The sequence below is a fragment of the Tachypleus tridentatus genome, chromosome 2 (genome assembly GCF_004210375.1).
Source record: "Tachypleus tridentatus isolate NWPU-2018 chromosome 2, ASM421037v1, whole genome shotgun sequence".
NCBI classification, from domain to species: domain Eukaryota; kingdom Metazoa; phylum Arthropoda; class Merostomata; order Xiphosura; family Limulidae; genus Tachypleus; species Tachypleus tridentatus.
In genome coordinates, this window is record NC_134826.1 from 136,459,379 (window position 1) to 136,478,774 (window position 19,396).

Genomic DNA, 19,396 nt, shown 5'->3' on the forward strand with positions numbered 1-19,396 from the left:
ATTAAATATACTAAATGTTAATATTAGTATATTAAATATTATTTTCTCTTAAGAAATGTAAGTTTAAACAGACAAAAATGACCACTAGTTCTGGACATTCGTCTTCATTACCTCTGACTAAAACTACTTATGACGTATGGAAACTATACTTTCGAACAACGTTATTGAAGATTTTATGGCAAAAGGACAGAAGGAAACTAACTCACTTTTAGAATGTTCATACTTCCCATGATCATCAAACTATTAATCACTTTTCTTGTTTTAAAATTTTAATATAATATTGTACCTTACATACACAGAGTTAGAAAAACAAACAAAACATGTACGCTTTAAGAATGTAATGAACTTACTTGTAACAAATATATTAAATATATACTTGAAAAATATATTAAATATACACATTAAAATATATATTAAATCTAAACATGAAAAATATATTAAATGTACACATAAAAATACTGATTAAAGAATTCAAAAATGTGTTAGTATACATTTTAAGACACCTTAAGTATACATTAAAAGTTACGCCAAACCCTAGTGAACTATTGGAAAGATAATGTGCGTAAATGTTGTTATAAAAACAGATTAATTATATTATGTTTATCCCTACCACTCACATTCCTGTATCTGTATTCGACTTTCATTGTAGCCTGGTGGTTAGGGCGCAGGTACGAATTTCAGTCACACCAAAAATGCTCGCCCATCCAACCGTGGTGGCATTAAAAGTTACAATCAATCCCACTATTCGTTGGTAAAAGAGTATTCCAAGAGTTGGCGATGGATGGTAATGACTAGCTATCTTCCTTCTAGTCCGGCCCAGCATGGCCAGGTGGTTAAGATACTCGATTCATAATCTGAGAGTCATGGGTTTGAATCCCCATCACACCAAACATGCTCGTCTTTTCAGCCGTAAGGGCGTTATTATGTTACTGTCAATCCCATTATTCGATGGTAAAAGAGTAGCCCAAGCGTTAGCGGTGGGTGGTGATGACTAGCTACCTTCCCTCTAGTCTTACACTGCTAAATTTGGGACGGCTAACGCAGATAGCGCTCGTGATATATTTGATATATTTAATATATCTTTGTTACATATAGACTTAAAACGTATATCTTCAAAGCAGTATAAAATAAAAAAAATTCATAAAGAGTTACTGTGTGTTACTAGAAGTATTAGAAGAATTGTAATAAGTTCTTTATGAAACCTTTTCACTGACAGCTTAGAGAATTCTAGAGATAGTTGTATCATCAGATCAGCACATACCGCCCAGGGGTATAGGCCACACTGATTATAAAAGCTATAGATCTACAATCCACTTCTATGGCGACCAACGAAAAAACCCAATTGCTTCAATCTCTAAAACCGTTCAGTCAACAGTCAACTCTTTGAACTACAAAGCCAGCAGTAATGGTAACCCAAACATAACGTGATCGTGTCAGAGATGGAAAGACAAATCTTTTTTCTTTCTTTTTTTTTTTTCTGAGACGAAACGCGACAGTCTTGACCATTACTGATGGTACAGATAGCAAACCAGTGTGACAGCCAAGCGAACCTTCTGACCGCGCTCGCTGACCCTTTTGTATCGTCTCCTCGTTATGGAAGTAACGATATCCCTCGTAACTCTTTGTTTTCTGGCAACAATCACATTAGTGTAAAATTAACTAATGTGGGAAGTGACATCACGTGATCAGAGCTAAGTTATCGTCTGACCGTTTGTTAGAGATATTTTCTAGTGCAGTGGTTCCCAAAGGAATTTCAACCGGTACAAAAAAAGAATGAAAATAAGTATTTTAAAATATAGCAAATGATATATATTGTGTAACAATATATTAAATGTTAATATTATTATATTAAATATTATTTTCTCTTTAGAAATGTAAGTTTAAACAGACAAAAATGACCACTAGTTCTGGACAATCATCTCCATTACCTCTGACTAAAACTACTTATGACGTATGGAAACTATACTTTCGAACAACGTTATTGAAGATTTTATGGCAAAAGGACAGAAGGAAACTAACTCACTTTTAGAATGTTCATACTTCCCATGATCATCAAACTATTAATCACTTTTCTTGTTTTAAAATTTTAATATAATATTGTACCTTACATACACAGAGTTAGAATGACAAACAAAACATGTACGCTTTAAGAATGTAATGAACTTACTTGTAACAAATATATTAAATATATACTTGAAAAATATATTAAATATACACATTAAAATATATTAAATGTACACATAAAAAATACTGATTAAAGAATTCAAAAATGTGTTAGTATACATTTTAAGACACCTTACGTATACATTAAAAGTTACGCCAAACCCTAGTGAACTATTGGAAAGATAATGTGCGTAAATGTTGTTATAAAAACAGATTAATTATATTATGTTTATCCCTACCACTCACATTCCTGTATCTGTATTCGACTTTCATTGTAGCCTGGTGGTTAGGGCGCAGGTACGAATTTCAGTCACACCAAAAATGCTCGCCCATCCAACCGTGGTGGCATTAAAAGTTACAATAAATCCCACTATTCGTTGGTAAAAGAGTATTCCAAGAGTTGGCGATGGATGGTAATGACTAGCTATCTTCCTTCTAGTCCGGCCCAGCATGGCCAGGTGGTTAAGATACTCGATTCATAATCTGAGAGTCATGGGTTTGAATCCCCATCACACCAAACATGCTCATCTTTTCAGCCGTAAGGGCGTTATTATGTTACTGTCAATCCCATTATTCGATGGTAAAAGAGTAGCCCAAGCGTTAGCGGTGGGTGGTGATGACTAGCTACCTTCCCTCTAGTCTTACACTGCTAAATTTGGGACGGCTAACGCAGATAGCGCTCGTGTAGCTTTGCGCGAAATTCAAAAACGAACAAACAAACAAACGTTCAGCGTAAGAAATCCTGAATCGGCCTCCACTGTTTTCATATGGATTTGGTTGAAAATTTAGTCCACCAACTTAAAATGTTCATGAAATTCAAAAAAGACCAAAGTGTATATCAAGCAAGAACAACCATTGATCACATTTCTAAAAGTAATTAATTAAATTCGGTGTGAACTAAACAGTAAATTTGCTCTACAGTTCACGCGAGTCTATACATCTACACGTTCCCGTCAATTACAACACTGGTTTACTGACTAAACATTACACATAGTAACATCGATACGCATAATTTTTTTTTTCATGTTGCACACTGCAAACCGTTTTTCTCTCCCGTTACTTACGAGACATTAAGCTTTTGATGACGAGGAACACACTTTTTAGAAAATAAATGTCTGCAAACGATTAATCAACAAAACTGTATTATAACATTTCGACAAGATTATGTCATCATCAGGTACCAATAGGTCAGAGACGAACATAAATATATACTAGCTTATTACTCGTAGCGCTAGTGCATTAGACCCGCGTGTGACGTATTAATGACGCCAGATATGCACACAGAATGGAGAAAAAGTCCTCCAAGACAGAAAATGAAGTCAAATAGTGAATATTCGTGACCCTATTGCAAATCGAAGTTTACACAGAATAAAAATTTTGCGAAGTTTGGGATTGCACAATGAAGAATAAAAACGTTTTTCTAGTATCATATAAGCAACAGTTCCATTATGGTATGATGTATAATATGAAACAAGAAGGTCACATGGCCAGAGTTTAGTAAACGTATTTTGGTACTTTGGGTGTTTGTTTAGGGTAGAATTGTTTGGTTCAGTTAAGATAAGTTTTATTTTATGCTTATTGATGATTGGTTCTTTGTTTAAAATTACAGTGTTTTGTATAACAATGCTGTTTTGTTTTGTTTTAAGTTGCGATGGTGTTAGGCATGGTTGGGACTCTTTTTATTATGTTCAGTGAATCCGATTTTCAATTTTCTTATGGTTTCTTTGATATAAAATTCGAGACACTTATTGCACATTCTTTTATTAATAACGTTGGTATAATGATGTTCTATGTAATTTTTATTTAGTCACGAATTTAGCTCAGGGCCGGGCTCGGATGTAAATCTGAAGTCAACAGTAACTTTATGATTAATGGCAACTTTTCTCCAAGTCTAATGTAACATGTGTAGGGTCAGTTACAGGTAGAGATAAGTTTATTATAATATATATATGGCCCGGCATGGCCAGGTGGATTAAGACGTTTGACTTGTAATCTGAGGGTCGCGGGTTCGAATCACCGTCGCACCAAATATGCTTGCCCTTTCAGCCGTGGGGGCATTATAAGGTTGCGGTCAATCCCACTATTCGTTGGTAAAAGAGTAGCCCAAGAGTTGGCGGTGGGTGGTGATAACCCTCTATTCTTACACTGCTAAATTAGGGATGGCGAGCGAAGATAGCCCTCGAGTAGCTTTGTGCGAAATTCAAAAACAAACAATATGTATATAGTCAGTGACAAACATAAATTAGTTCATTCGTACGTGTAGGGTCAGTGGCGGGTGGAAATCGGTGCACTATAAAATGTGTAGAAGAAAATATCGATATTTTATAATATGGCACATCGTGATAATGAGCATTAATTACCTTCAATTAACAGTTTTTTATCGTAATGTCTTGCTCCAATACTATACTAGATATAAAATAAGGTACGTAAAAAAGTACAGTTAACACTTAGGGTAAATTTTGACTAAACATTTTCGACGGTTTAATAATTTTCATGTTAGTGACTCCATGGCCCATTACCTCAAATTCAAAATTTGATATATCTTTCAAGTTAATACATTTTTCATGTGAATCTTAATATATCTGTTACGTGTGCGTTTAACATTTGTTAAAGTGTATATGTTTTGTTATTCTAAATCTGTGTGTGTAAGGTTCAATAATCTCTCTATATATATATAAAATAGTCCAGAAGAGTGATTTATGATTAATAGTTTGATCGTAAGAATGTTAAGCATGACTTAGGGTTAATAGTTTAATGATGAAGGAGTTTATAAATATTTATAGTCAATAGTTTGATAACCTTGAGTGTTATAAACATGGCTTAGGATTAATAGTGATCGTGAGGGTTATAAACATTCTAGAAACGAGTTCGTTTCCTTCTTTCTTTTTGCCATAAAATTCTCGACAGTTTCATTCGAAAGTACAGCTTCCACTCGTCATAGAGAAGTTTAGCAAGACGAAACGTAGACGAAAGTCCAGAACTCGTAGTGTCCTCTTTGTCTGTTTAAATGTGCACCATTATACTTATGGTTACTTATTAATGTTTAATATATTTAATATTTCTTTGTTTCATAAGGATTTAACACGTGTATCTTCAAAGCAATATAAAATAAAAATATTCACAGAAAGTTACTGTGTGCTACTGGAAGTATTAGACGAATTGAAAAAAGTTCTTTATCGAACCTTTTCACTGATCCTAACCCTGACAGCTTAGAGCATTCTGGAGATAGTTGCATCATCAGATCAGCACATATCGTCCAGGGGTAGGGGCCACACTGATTATAAAAGCTATAGATCTACAACCCAATTCTATAGCGACCAACTAGAAAACCCAGTTGCTTCAATCTCTAAAGCCGTTCAGTCAACAGTCAACTTCTTGAAGCACAAAGCCAGCAGCAATGGTAACCCAATTATGACGTGATCGTGTCAGAGGTGAAAAGACAAATCTTTTTTTTTTTTTTTTGAGACGAAACGCGACAGTTTTGACTATTACTGATGGTACAGATAGCAAACCAGTGTGACAGCCAAGCGATCCTTCTGACTGCGCTCGCTGACCCTTTTGTATCGTCTCCTCGTTATGGAAGTAACGATATCCCTCGTAACTCTTTGTTTTCTGGCAACAATCACATTAGTGTAAAATTAACTAATGTGGGAAGTGACATCACGTGATCAGAGCTAAGTTATCGTCTGACCGTTTGTTAGAAATATTTTCTAGTGCAGTGGTTCCCAAAGGAATTTCAACCGGTACAAAAAAGAATGAAAATAAGTATTTTAAAATATAGCAAATGATATATATTGTGTAACAATGTGAAGTACAAGTAATCTAAGTTGTTAGTATTGTATGTACGGTCCATGGTGTTTTGGGATCGGAACTGGCTGATTCTCAGTTGAAAGAAACTTCAGAACAACTGATCTGGTAGAACTACTTAGAATGTTTACGAAAGTACGTCTTACTGAAACTTGCTAAGACAGTTCTAGTACTAAAGTATCAAATGTATCAAGTAATATTGTTAATTGCACGGTTTCAAAAAATTCGATATGTCAACACTGCTCTCACCTAAACTTTGCAATAGCCAAGACTAATTAACATATGCTAAGATTCAATACAACTTAGCGTAAGTGTGAGAAATCTCTACCTTTTACTTTTATCAGTTCATGTGTGAGTTATTATGTTATCTGTTTTCGTAATTTCGTTTTACTTTTACAAAACATAGTTAGATTATGTGACTAGAGTGTCGCTCTAGTTTCAACAATATGACCCTATTTATAATATTAACTTTTGAAATCTGTTTTATTTCACTTATGCGTCACTGTTATTTCAATAATGTATTATTTCGTTGAGTTACCATTTGTCAATACATTAATGTTACTACATCTCCACCAGCATGTCACCTTAAATATTTGTTGATTTCTTAATTTAAGGTCTCCATTGATTAAATTCAGAAACTATTTAAGTTTGAAATTAGATCGATATTTATCTCTAAGTGATAAATGTTATGCACTTGGCTTTACACTAGATTATCTCACACTGTCTTTACTAAATCATGTCAACATTCACCACTCTTACAAGGTTTCACGACAACTTCACGGCCCTCTTACACCCTTGTCACTAAAATCGTAACGGGCATACATTAAACGAGCTTTTCTGTCTGTATAAAATCATTTTACCTTTTACCACTTAACTCCTTTTACTTCGAGAACTCAATTGTGACGTGACGTGGCACACAGTAGCTTTTATGTAGGTGATATAATGTGACGTATAGCGACATCTGTAATTACCTATAATAGTTTTACGAGTTTTTGCACTTCTTGGAAATATTTTTAACTGCTCTTCTACGCAAAATAGGTTCATAATACACACACTGACATGATCATTTAGAATACATGATCCTAATAACCCAAGAGACGTCAGGTACTTTCGTAAGTTAATAATAATTAATTGTTTCTCAATCTTCAAAATGCAATTAATTATTATGTTAAAAACGCATAAAGCTTAATTAAATTCATTTGTCAAAACGTTTCATGTATCTTATGTACACAATATTACTGCACCTAATACATTGTTAAGATTATTTATACAGGTATTACCATGTGACTTTCATACACGGCCTGTTATAGTGCAAACCCATAAATATGTCTTCACCTTAGTTTTATGCTTTCAACCTTGGATGTAATGTTTCGGCATGGTTAGTGTACCTAACTTTCGGGTACCACGTTCTTTCTCAACACCGTTAGCTTATTGTAAGTATTTGATCACTATCTATTTGCTCCAAAATTTTAAAAATTAAGTTTTTATAAAACTATCAACCCTATTAGTATATCAAAAAACGGAGTTGAATGAGTTGTAGTCTATTTGAACAGAAACTGTGATCAACATCTTCACGTATTTTAATGACATCCTTATACAGTTTATTTCACTCTTATTTCAGTATGTTAAGCAATCATGCTTGTGGATTATTATCACTTGAGTTACTTTGGAAGTTCCATAGGTTTATCTGTGAGCTGCTAGGGAGTTTGACATATCACATAATACAATGATTTTTATCTTGAAAATTAAAGTGTTTCCTGTCCTATTACTTACGAGACAGGTTTATAGAACAAATACTAAATATGATATGATAATGTGTAAAATTTTATAAACATTATATATGTTATGGAACTATCCCAGATGTTCCTTTAGAAACCCGTGCTACAGTGACCCCTTAAATAACCATGTGTTGTTCTGAATTACGTTACACACGTATCACATTAAAAACAGTTATACTTTAAAATATACTTTTATTCAAACAAATCATTGACTCGAAAATACATATTATTCTGAATTAAATTTAACAAACATACACACGTGTGACCCTGAAACGTATGCTACTCTAAATTCTAAAATGTGTTATATTAACCACACTTTTCTGAGACAGGAAAACAGTGCTATATTTTATGTACAAAATTGATGTCAACATTTTGTCAACGCTTTGGTAATTAAGACTAGGTGTTGTTTGAAAGTTTATGGCTTGGCGTTTACGAGGAGGTGAATATTATGGAGTTATTCACTCCAGAAGGCAGGCTACGTTTTTCTGATCTGGTCATTACGTATGTTGTGGTTAAGGCCATCTGTTACCAACCATGTGGCGGTAGTGTCAAAAAACTAGACACGTTGAAGACCACGGTTAAACACATATATGAGAGAACATAACTAAAAAATTTTGTTTCCAACAGAATAAAGACCAGCTAACTGACCAGTGGCTATCCATCAATCATATTAAGCCTCATTAGATGCCGTTTTGATTTATCGCTCACAGTAACTTAGAAAATACAGTTTTGGCCAAGCGGGGGACTACTGGACTGGGTTATTAAAGGGGATTTATAGCTGAGTTGTTTTGCCGCCACCAAAACCAAGTTCTAAACAACTCTGTGCTAAAGACTAGTAATTTCCCGACTTTATATTGACATGCTGCATAGCGGGGTTTTCCGCTTTTCTGAGTGCTGATTTCAACTTTGCCCAAAACCTGTCAATTCCAAGTAGGGAACAAGGTGGAAGGTACAGAAAGGCGATTTTGTACGTAAAGCTTACACTTCACTTCGTCCAGCTGCCACAGATATCAACGAACCAAGAAAATATTAGAAATGGAACCACATACAGAACTTCTGGTCAGAGTTAGTACACACGTATTGAACGGATTTGGGTGATGGAAATACCCAGCAGCATCCTACAGTTCATTTTCCACACTTGATTTAAAATCACTCAAGAATGGAAAGTTAGATTAACTTTGGAAAATACATAAGCAATATTTATCAAATAAAGATGTATACCAATGAAATGTAAATTCTAAGTTCTCCAATTTTTTACAAACTTTTATTTTTTTGTTGAACGCTAATTTGCATAAGAGAATCGAGCCCCAAATTTTGCGTTGTAAGCCTTCAAGCTGTCGCTGAGTCATGGAAGATCTTTTCGTGAGGCCTGCCATGCTTTTCTTTAATTGGTTAATTTTAATTAGTTATTTCCAAAGGATGTTTAGTTTTATTTGATTTTGTTACGCCAACTGAATTGAAGAACCAAAACGACTAAAAGTGGCTAAAGTTTTCAAAGTTTGTAATTTTAATCATTCTTGCACGTAATGATGTACGACGTGGCAAATATTAGACACAAACATAAGATAGAACGAAATGTTATGAAAATGAGAAAAATGTCAAGTTTTATTATTTAAGCCTAATTTATGATTAGCATTTAGTGTGATAATTTACTCGCTGCCTAACGATAACTCTTCTTGTAAAACCACTAATATGTAAAATGGCTACTGGAGGAATTTCTAAACTAGACTCATCAACGAAACTATCAGTCCTAAACTCATTCACTTTTATCTACACGTGATGTCGCTCTGACAGAATGTGAGTGGTGTTAAGTGTATGTTTGTTTAGTTATCGTGTTAACCAGTCAGTGGCTGTATTGTAATACATTTTGCAGACCTATAGACACAGATCATTTCATCCTGTATGACGGCCAATGAGAAGATTACATTTTATCTAGCAGATAATTTGTAAACCTACAGATACAGATCATTTCATCCTGTATGACGGCCAATGAGAAGATTACATTTTATCTAGCAGATAGTTTGTAAACCTACAGATACAGATCATTTCATCCTGTATGACGGCCAATGAGAAGATTACATTTTATCTAGCAGATAGTTTGTAAACCTACAGATACAGATCATTTCATCCTGTATGACGGCCAATGAGAAGATTACATTTTATCTAGCAGATAGTTTGTAAACCTACAGATACAGATCATTTCATCCTGTATGACGGTCAATGAGAAGATTACATTTTATCTAGCAGATTATTTCATCTGTTATGACGTACAGTGTCCAGTTTATAACTTCCTACGAGTCAGCTTTCTTCAAAGAAAGGAGCTTTGCTTCCGCTTCGGAATGTTGAAATGGTGATTTGAGTTATAAAGTCTATGAGTAAGCATCGCTGGCCAGCAGCAGTTGAATAGACAAGGCGTAAAATCGACAGTATTTTCAACCATAGACCTATATCAAATGTGAGTGACTTTTTGTGGTTGTCAGTTTGAATAATTGGACGCTCGCGGTGTGTAAGATGAATTTGCATGTTCAACACCACATGTGCCAAATGGGTCTCAGTGTAGAGCGCTGTGCTCCAACCTGTTCTCCATAAATAATGTCGTAATAGACAAACTTTGTTGTGGCTTCGCCACTGACTCCTCTGTTTCTCATTAATTACTGTTCACTGATGCATCGTCTCCACTTTAAAAGCATTATATCATTCATTAAGTGTTCTGTGAAGGTATTAATTATACCACTGCCCGCCTGCTTCTGTACACAGCACAAGGAGTAAAACACGCCTGTTTGCGGTTATTTTAAGGGTTACTTTTTCCCAACCCTTCCTTTGGATCATTTAACAATTTACAAAAACTCGGAGAGTTATGACAATTAGTAATAATGTAGTTCACATCACAACCAATCTGCGGTGTAGTAAATCACACAGCAACTTATGTGCTGCAGTATACAGAGCAACTGGCAACTGAAACGGAAATCAAACTGTGGGTGATAAATATTCACCCCTTCTTCAGTTACCATTTGATAATTACACTTACTCTTGAGCGCACTGAATTATTGTTTGTCTTGTTGTTTAAGGTCCATAAACAGCTCTCCAGAGGTCGCCCCGTTTCATAGGAACATTAATTTGAGTTTACTATATACCAAAGTGGTTTTTAAAAGCTAGAAGTTATAAGAAGGTTCCTACAGCTTTGATCTTATAGATGAAAAATCTAAACCAACTATAAACAAGAGCGAGTGTCAGTTATTAAAATAAAGATTGATTAAAGAGTTGGGTTAAAGAAATTGTATTAATTAAAGAAATCCGCGTCGGATGACGAAGTCGTCGTTGTGGATATTCAGTTGGTTTAGTTTTGTTTTTGAATTTCGCGCGAAGCTACACGAGGGCTATCTGTACTAGCCGTCCCTAATTTAGCGGTGTAAGTCTAGAGGGAAGGCAGCCATCACCACTCACCGCCAACTCTTGGGCTACTCTTTTACCAACGAATAGTGGGATTGAACGTCATATTATAACGCCACCATTGCTGAAAGGGCGAGCATGTTTGGTGCGACAAGGATTCGACCCTCAGATTAACCCACCTAGCCATGCCGGGCCATTTGGTTAAATATTATGACGTCTCAAGTTTGGTTTCTGAGGCTACAGAGAATTTGTCAAGTTATTATTAACAAGAAAGAGGGTTAAATGGCACGTGTTTAAACTTTTTTTAGGGCTAAACCAGAAGATAGACGGTCAAACGACATGCTGTCCAGTGTGTGGAGTGACCATCATTTCCGATGAACTGTTGTCGCACTTTGAGCAAGAGGTGGAAAAGTTAAAGAACCCTAGCAAGTACGTTTTTAACCGTATTAGTTATTCACCCTAAAGAATTAGGGGCATGTTTTGATTATATTATAAACAATTATTAAGAAGTTAATCGCAATCTTTCACATTAAAGTATTTCGAATTTCCCACGCTTATTAAACATTTATTTTTAGAGTTACAAAAATGTTAAACATTAGACACGAAATCCAATGAAGAAAACGCTTCAGTCTGATAATATAAACAGAGGACATGCCACAGTCTGATAATGTAACCAGCGAACTTGTCAAAGTCTAGTAATGTAACCAGAGAACATGTCACAGTTTGGTAATGTAATCAGATATCCTGTCATGTGCTAGTAGAGTAAGCAGAGGACATGTCACAGTATACTAAGGTAGCCAGGTAATATGTCACAATCCATTAATGTAACGAGATAATATGTTCACAGTCTAATAGAGTAACTATAACTAGTTTTTAGCAAAGAAAAAAGATATATATGGTAATGTATATTACATCAAAATGTCTAAGCAATGCAAGTTGAGGAAGGGTTGAAATTCTGGGTTCGAAGGAAGGTTATATGGGCATATTGAGATAAACATGTGATAATTAAAATCTTTTTTTTTTAATTTCGCGCAAAGTTACACGAGGACTATCTGCGCTAGCCGTCCCTAATTTAGCAGTGTAAGACTAGAGGGAAGGCAGCTAGTCATCATCACCTACCGCCAACTCTTTGGGCTAAAATTTTACCAAAGAATAGTGGGATTTACCGACACATTATAACGCTATCACAGCTGAAGGAGTGAGCATGTTTGGTGCGACGGGGATTCGAACTCGCGACCCTCAGATTGCGAGTCGAACGACTTAACCCACCTGGCCATGCCGGGGCCTACATAATACAGTGAGTTTAATTGAGGAATTTAATGTACTTTTATAATATCGTTTGTTTTTTTCTCTTTCATTTTTATTACATCTTTAATGCACAAAATGAAGCTTATTTTACCCAGGAAACACTTTTAGTGTCTTCAATTTTCCTGTTATTATTGTTTTTAATAATGCTAAGCAAATTTACCTATCCGCCTTATTTGTGCCACAAACACAAATCGCACAATATTTATTATAATTATAGCTAAAAAGAAAAACAAAATAAGAGAGATTAAGATATAAAATAGTTTAACGAAGAACTTGTTTGGTTTGTTTTGAATTTCGTGTAAAGCTACTCAAGGGCTATCTGCGCTAGCCGTCCCTAATTTAGCAGTGTAAGACTAGTGGGAAGGCAGCTAGTCATCACCACTAATTCTTGGGCTACATTTTTAACAACGAATAGTGGGATTGACCATCACATGTTAACGCCCCCACGGCTAAAAGGGCGAGCATGTTTGGTACAACGGGGATTCGAACCTGCGACCACGAGATTACGAGTCGAACGCCTTAACCCACGTGGCTACGCCGGCCCCTTAACGAAGAAACAGACCAGGCCAAGAGTGATGATAAAATGGTCATTCCGGGTAACTTTCATGATGTATCGATATTATTCAGTGCTCTTATCGAATACAAGAACAAGAAAAAAATAATAATGTTTGATTTTAATATTAATCTTAGAGCGCTGAGAAAATCAACCAACAAAGAAGATTCACAAAATCGAGTAAGTACAAAAGTTTATTTTTCAATAGAATATTAAATAATGTCAGTTTGTGAATGTTCAACAGAATATTAAATAATGTCAATTTGTGAATGTTCAATACAGTGTTAAATAATGTGAATTTGTGAATATTGAATAAAACATTAAATAATGTCAGTTTGTGAATGTTGAATAAAATATTAAATAATGTTAGTTTGTGAATATTCAACAGAATATTAAATAATGTCAATTTGTGAATGTTCAATACAGTGTTAAATAATGTGAATTTGTGAATATTGAATAAAACATTAAATAATGTCAGTTTGTTAATGTTGAATAAAATATTAAATAATGTTAGTTTGTGAATATTCAACAGAATATTAAATAATGTCAGTTTGCGAATGTTCAACAGAATATTAAATAATGTCAGTTTGTGAATGTTAAACAGGATATTAAATAATGAAAACTCCCTGTTGTTTGGAAGAATATTAAATGAGTGGTAAAAATGTGGCTATCACAATATGTTTACATTGATGTATAAAATGGCTTACTGAAAGGTTCAGAAACAAGATGTCTCAACAATTTTGTGGTACGATTAGACTGTCAAAAATTGAACTTATACAGACACATGTTTTTAAAGTAATGTTAACAGAAATATTTTGATGAAGAATATACTTTTCTTACTTACTGAAGTAACACATCCTGTTTTCGAACCTACCTTTTTCAAAATATTATGACGGTCCTGTAATTTATAATTTTTGTTGTTTATTTTTCTTCGAATTAATCTCAAAATTTTAGCTTCTCCGATCTGCACGAAAATATGACACGTGTAATTGTACGCTTCACTTGCCTATAGACTCTTGCAGTCTTAGGTAGATGCCCATAAGAACTTGTATAACTTTTAAATTATAAAAGTATATTATTAATTCATAGGAAACACCTTCTCTCGGGTGCAGCAGGAATATAGACTTTCCAGGAGACTCGAATTCCCGATGGAACGTAAGATTTGTTTTTCTTTTTAAAGTAATCGTTTCACTCTGTTTCTAAGAAAGTTATAAAACGGAAATGAGCAGATGATGGCATTTGGTAACATAAGATACTAGTCATTATTGTTCTCTAAGAATTTTGATAACTCATTTCTGTTAAGCACCAAATTGTAAAACGGGCTGATCTATCTGTGCTCTTCTTACCATGGGTGTTGAAATCGGACTTTTAATGTTGTAAGTCTTATGACGGATCATTGGGCCATCGGGGACTAATATTTTAATAATCTTAGATGGTAAAGGTGTATAAGTCTCAAAATTCGTAGTAGCAGAAGCTGTCAATGTAATTCAAGTCTTGTAATTTTGATAATGCCAATCAATTTTTAGACTCGAAATTCTAATAATCTATCTTTGTTACCAGTCAATTTCAAATCGCAGAATTACGGTAAAATGATACGTTGATTAAATTTAAATCGAAGATTCTGGTCCGCTATGCTTACCGATCAAGTTTAAACTTTAGAATTCTGATTACATAATCTTATTTGTTTGTTTTTTGAATTTCGCGCAAGGCTACACGAGAGCTATCTGCGAGTATGTTTGGTGTGACAGGGATTCGAACCTGCGACCCTCAAAATAAGGGTCGAGTGCCTTAACCACGTAGTCTTGCAGGGCCTGTATAAACTTTTGATTAAGTCTAAATATCATAATTCTGGTAATATAATGTAATGACCTTTTATAAATCGTAGAATTCTGGTAATATAACTGCCTTTCTGGTTTAAATCGAGTAAATCTGGTAGGCTTTGGTGCTGGTGAAGTTTAATCTGAAAACTCTAGTTTTTAGCAGTGGGAGTTCGCAGACACGACGCTGTGTTACTTGGAGGCAATCATTACCTGTGTAGAAAAAGACATTACGACATTACACGAAATACATATATATATATATATTTCAATTCTTCCCAGTGACTCAGCGACAAATATAAATGCTTATAACACTATAGACTGGGTTCTAGTAATCGTGGTCACACAATACAGATAGTTTATTACGTGTGTGTGTTTTTCTTATAGCAAAGGCACATTGGGTTATCTGCTGAGTCAACCGAGAGGAATCGAACCCCTGATTTTAGCTTAGCGCTTAGCAGCAAACTGTAAGTATCTGTGTTTATAACGGTATAAGTTACACAACAAAGTTAGAATGGTTTGTCGTATTGAGAAATTATTTGGGTGAAAAAATTCATCCAAAAAATAATACAAATGAAAAGGGTCAAATATGTAAAAACTGATAGTTTTGTTTTTGTAAAAAACACTAAAGAAATGACCTTTAATCATTTACTGAAAAAAAATGATGGTCGCGGATTCGAATCTCGGTCACACCAAACATGCTCTCCTTTAAACTGTAGGGACATTATAAAGTCACGGTCAATCCCGCTTTTAGTTGCTAAAAGAGTAACCCAAGTCTTACAATGCTAAATTAGAGACAGCTAACGCAGATAGCCCTTGTGTAGCTTTGCGCGAAATACAAAATAAACAAACCTTACTGTAAAAATAACTATCAAAATGTTTGAGGAGGGAAACTGATTATAATGTCTTAGAACTGTTTATTGTTGCGAAATACCCATTGGGCTCTAGTGTGTCCACCGAAGAAAATCGAATTCCTGAGTTAGAGTTTTAAATCTGTAGAGTTACCGCTGTCCCGGTGGGGAACACTACGCATTACATCACAGCTCGATGTGGCATTGCTGTAGGAAAACACACGCTTTAAGAAAACACAAACACAATAAATGCGTAAATTCACCGCTGTCCAATCGGGTTTAGACTGTTTAACTGAAAATGGAAACATAACGTATTTTGACTTATAAATATCGGTAGTAAAAAAGCACACACATTAATTTATTAATTTAACTATCCAAGGAACTGCAAGTGAATGTGTATTTGTGTTTTATTTTATTGGCTTCGAAGTACTTCTCATTATTATTATTTTTGTATGACAGACTTTCCAAAGGGTGCAGCGCAATCGTCACGGCCGACTCGGAGGTAAGTAACGCCATCTTATTGTGTTCACTACATATGTGGGGACCACAGCTAAATCTCCAATTTCGTAGTATTGGAAGGTTCTTCCTTACGTACCTGTTTTAAAATTTAATGAGCCAAGGAGAGCGAAAGCGCTCGTGAGGTCTGTGGCAGTCGTAGTGTGTACTCGCCTGGAAACAAGAATCGAATTTCATACCGTGTTGGTCTGAGCAGCAACTTTTTATTGCGACAGCTGCGTCGGTGTGAAGTGGAAGTTGTAAAATTTATAGAGTGGAAACAAATGGTCCTGCATGAAATTTAATCAGCCACACATGCCGGCGAATTTCAAAATTAAACCTGCGAGAAATGCTGCGGTCGTGTTGAAAGGTGGAAATTTATGCAAAATAAAGTCGAGGAAAAGTCGAGGAACCGAAGTGACTCGTAGTTTAATAAAATTTTCCGGAGAAATGTTGCAGCGTTTCCTTATCCCTGATAATAGCCGAACAAGTCGAAGTAATATCGCAGTGTCATTTGTAAGAAACAGGTTGCTTCTAATTGGACCAACACAGCTCGATATCACAGCACACCTCGTGTAAGAGTCTGATATTGCTTTCAAAGGAAAGCTTTAGTCGTGGGCTATTTGCCAAGAAAAGTAAATTAATTTTCAAGAGTTACTTGCTTCTATCCTAGCTGGTTACCGATTCTTTATCACTTGTAGTTTGTACGGTCGATGTGCTATCTATTATATCAAAATTTAACAACGTTTTTTATTTCAAAAATTACCTTACATTTTAGAAGTATTAAACCTCAATCAAACCATTATAAGGACTTGCATTTCTAGGGGGAGAAACAACAACAAAAACAAAACGGACCTCTTTGGACAGAAATGAGAAAATAAGTTATTCTTCACTTGTAAATTTCTGTTTCGTGTTCTGAAGGACTGAGGAACATTATTTCTCTATTCATATAGGTCCTGTCGTAAAAGTGCTTTTATACAAAAGTTTCGTCAGTTCACTTATGAATACAGTTTTACTTACTTTTAGTTATGATGTAGTTTAGAGAGCTTTGACTTGTTATCAAGTACAATGTTTCTCTACAAAACATTCTGCTCTTAGTACGAACGTGCAAAGGAAACAAGAAGACGAAAGAGAAGACATTTTGTCTGGAGTGCAATGACCAGCCAGAGGGAGTTCCGGTCACACAGTCTGTGCGGTCAACTTCCATCTCCGATCACGTATGTTTAACGTAGTAACATTCTGTTTGTTTGTTGTTAAATATAAATTTGCTCAATCGACTATATGTGCTCTGCCCACCAGGGGTTTCGAAACACGATTTTTAGCGTTATAAACCTTCAAAGTTACTGCTGAACCACTAGTGGAAGGGAAATCTAGTAGTAATATATTGATATTTTTGCTATAATTTAACACAATGAATAAAACTGTGTTTTTTTAACATGAAATTCATTCTAGAACCCTTCAAACTAGCATCTCGTATGTAACACATTCTTTATATTAGTATAGAGCCATTCAGAAACATTAACTACCATCTAAAGCCTTCTGTAATTTATTATACAGACCTCCACTTGACGACTAAAACTTAAAACGTTCTTAAATTCATTCTGGAACCCTTAAAACTAATAACTGTCATGTCAAGCATTCTTTAATTTACTACTGAGCTCTTCAAACTGAGTATCATGTAAAGCATTTTATAATTCAGCCTGGAGACCTTAAAACTAATAACTGTCATGTCAAGCATTCTTTAATTTACTACTGAGCCCTTCAAACTGAGTATCATGTAAAGCATTTTATAATTCAGCCTGGAGAACTTAAAACTAATATCTTCCATGTAAAGCGTTTTTTTTTATTCCTTTTAAGCCTTTCAAACTAATAAGTATCATGTAAAGCATTCTCTAATTTATTCTAGAGCCCTTCAAACTAAGAACTACCTTGTAAATCATCATCTGACTCATATTAAAGCCTTACAAACTAATAAGTGCCATGCAACACATTCTGTAATTCATTACAGACTTCTCCAAATTAACAACTACATTCAATATTTCTCCAATTTACCGTATAAGTCGTTCAGTGGCCAATAACAAAAAGAGTAATGAAATACAATTCTAGGACACTGGAAGATCACGTGGCGTTAACTTATTACTATGTTAGGTTCCACGTTTGTGGTGCCTCTTTATTGTGGATGTGTTATAAGAGTAACAGTCAGCAACTGTACTTAGGTGAACCGGACAAATAACGGTGGCGAGTGCTGAGTGACGACTGTACGTGAGTTCTAAGCTGTCTTAGGCTTAAGTGTCGTGTGAGGTGAATTTCAGGTTCAAAAATAATTGTTTCGTTCTTGTTTTGTCTCTTAGCAGAAAAATTATTCGAGAAGAAAGCAGAGAAGACAATTTTTCCAAAGTAGCTTGGGCATTGACGCCTTAGTGGGTGTCGAAATAAGTAGCTTGAGCACTGACGCCTTAGTGGGTGTCGAAATAAGTAGCTTGAGCACTGACGCCTTAGTGGGTGTCGAAATAAGTAGCATGGGCACTGGCGCCTTAGTGGGTGTCGAAATAAGTAGCTTGGGAACTGACGCCTTAGTGGGTGTCGAAATAAGTAGCTTGAGCACTGACGCCTTAGTGGGTGTCGAAATAAGTAGCTTGAGCACTGGCGCCTTAGTGGGTGTCGAAATAAGTAGCTTGAGCACTGGCGCCTTAGTGGGTGTCGAAATAAGTAGCTTGAGCACTGGCGCCTTAGTGGGTGTCGAAATAAGTAGCTTGAGCACTGGCGCCTTAGTGGGTGTCGAAATAAGTAGCTTGGGCACTGAAGCCTTAGTGGGTGTCGAAATAAGTAGCTTGGGCACTGACGCCTTAGTGGGTGTCGAAATAAGTAGCTCGAGCACTGACGCCTTAGTGGGTGTCGAAATAAGTAGCTCGAGCACTGACGCCTTAGTGGGTGTCGAAATAAGTAGCTTGAGCACTGACGCCTTAGTGGGTGTCGAAATAAGTAGCTTGAGCACTGACGTGGGTGTCGAAATAAGTAGCCTTAGTGAGCACTGGCGTGTCGAAATAAGTAGCTTGAGCACTGGCGCCTTAGTGGGTGTCGAAATAAGTAGCTTGGGCACTGGCGCCTTAGTGGGTGTCGAAATAAGTAGCTTGGGCACTGACGCCTTAGTGGGTGTCGAAATAAGTAGCTTGAGCACTGACGCCTTAGTGGGTGTCGAAATAAGTAGCTTGAGCACTGGCGCCTTAGTGGGTG

The 19,396-nt window shown here is 35.6% G+C and overlaps 1 protein-coding gene across 1 annotated transcript in view; it reads left to right on the forward strand.

Moving 5' to 3' along the window:
- The window catches only part of LOC143245202 (E3 ubiquitin-protein ligase Rnf220-like), a 73,681-nt gene that overhangs the window by 40,426 nt on the left and 13,859 nt on the right, over positions 1 to 19,396 (forward strand). Inside the window, exons 3-7 of the mRNA XM_076491258.1 lie at positions 11,447 to 11,567; positions 13,137 to 13,179; positions 14,089 to 14,154; positions 16,127 to 16,169; positions 17,261 to 17,379. Of these exons, the coding sequence (XP_076347373.1) occupies positions 11,447 to 11,567; positions 13,137 to 13,179; positions 14,089 to 14,154; positions 16,127 to 16,169; positions 17,261 to 17,379 (392 nt within the window). The remainder of the gene's footprint in view (positions 1 to 11,446; positions 11,568 to 13,136; positions 13,180 to 14,088; positions 14,155 to 16,126; positions 16,170 to 17,260; positions 17,380 to 19,396) is intronic.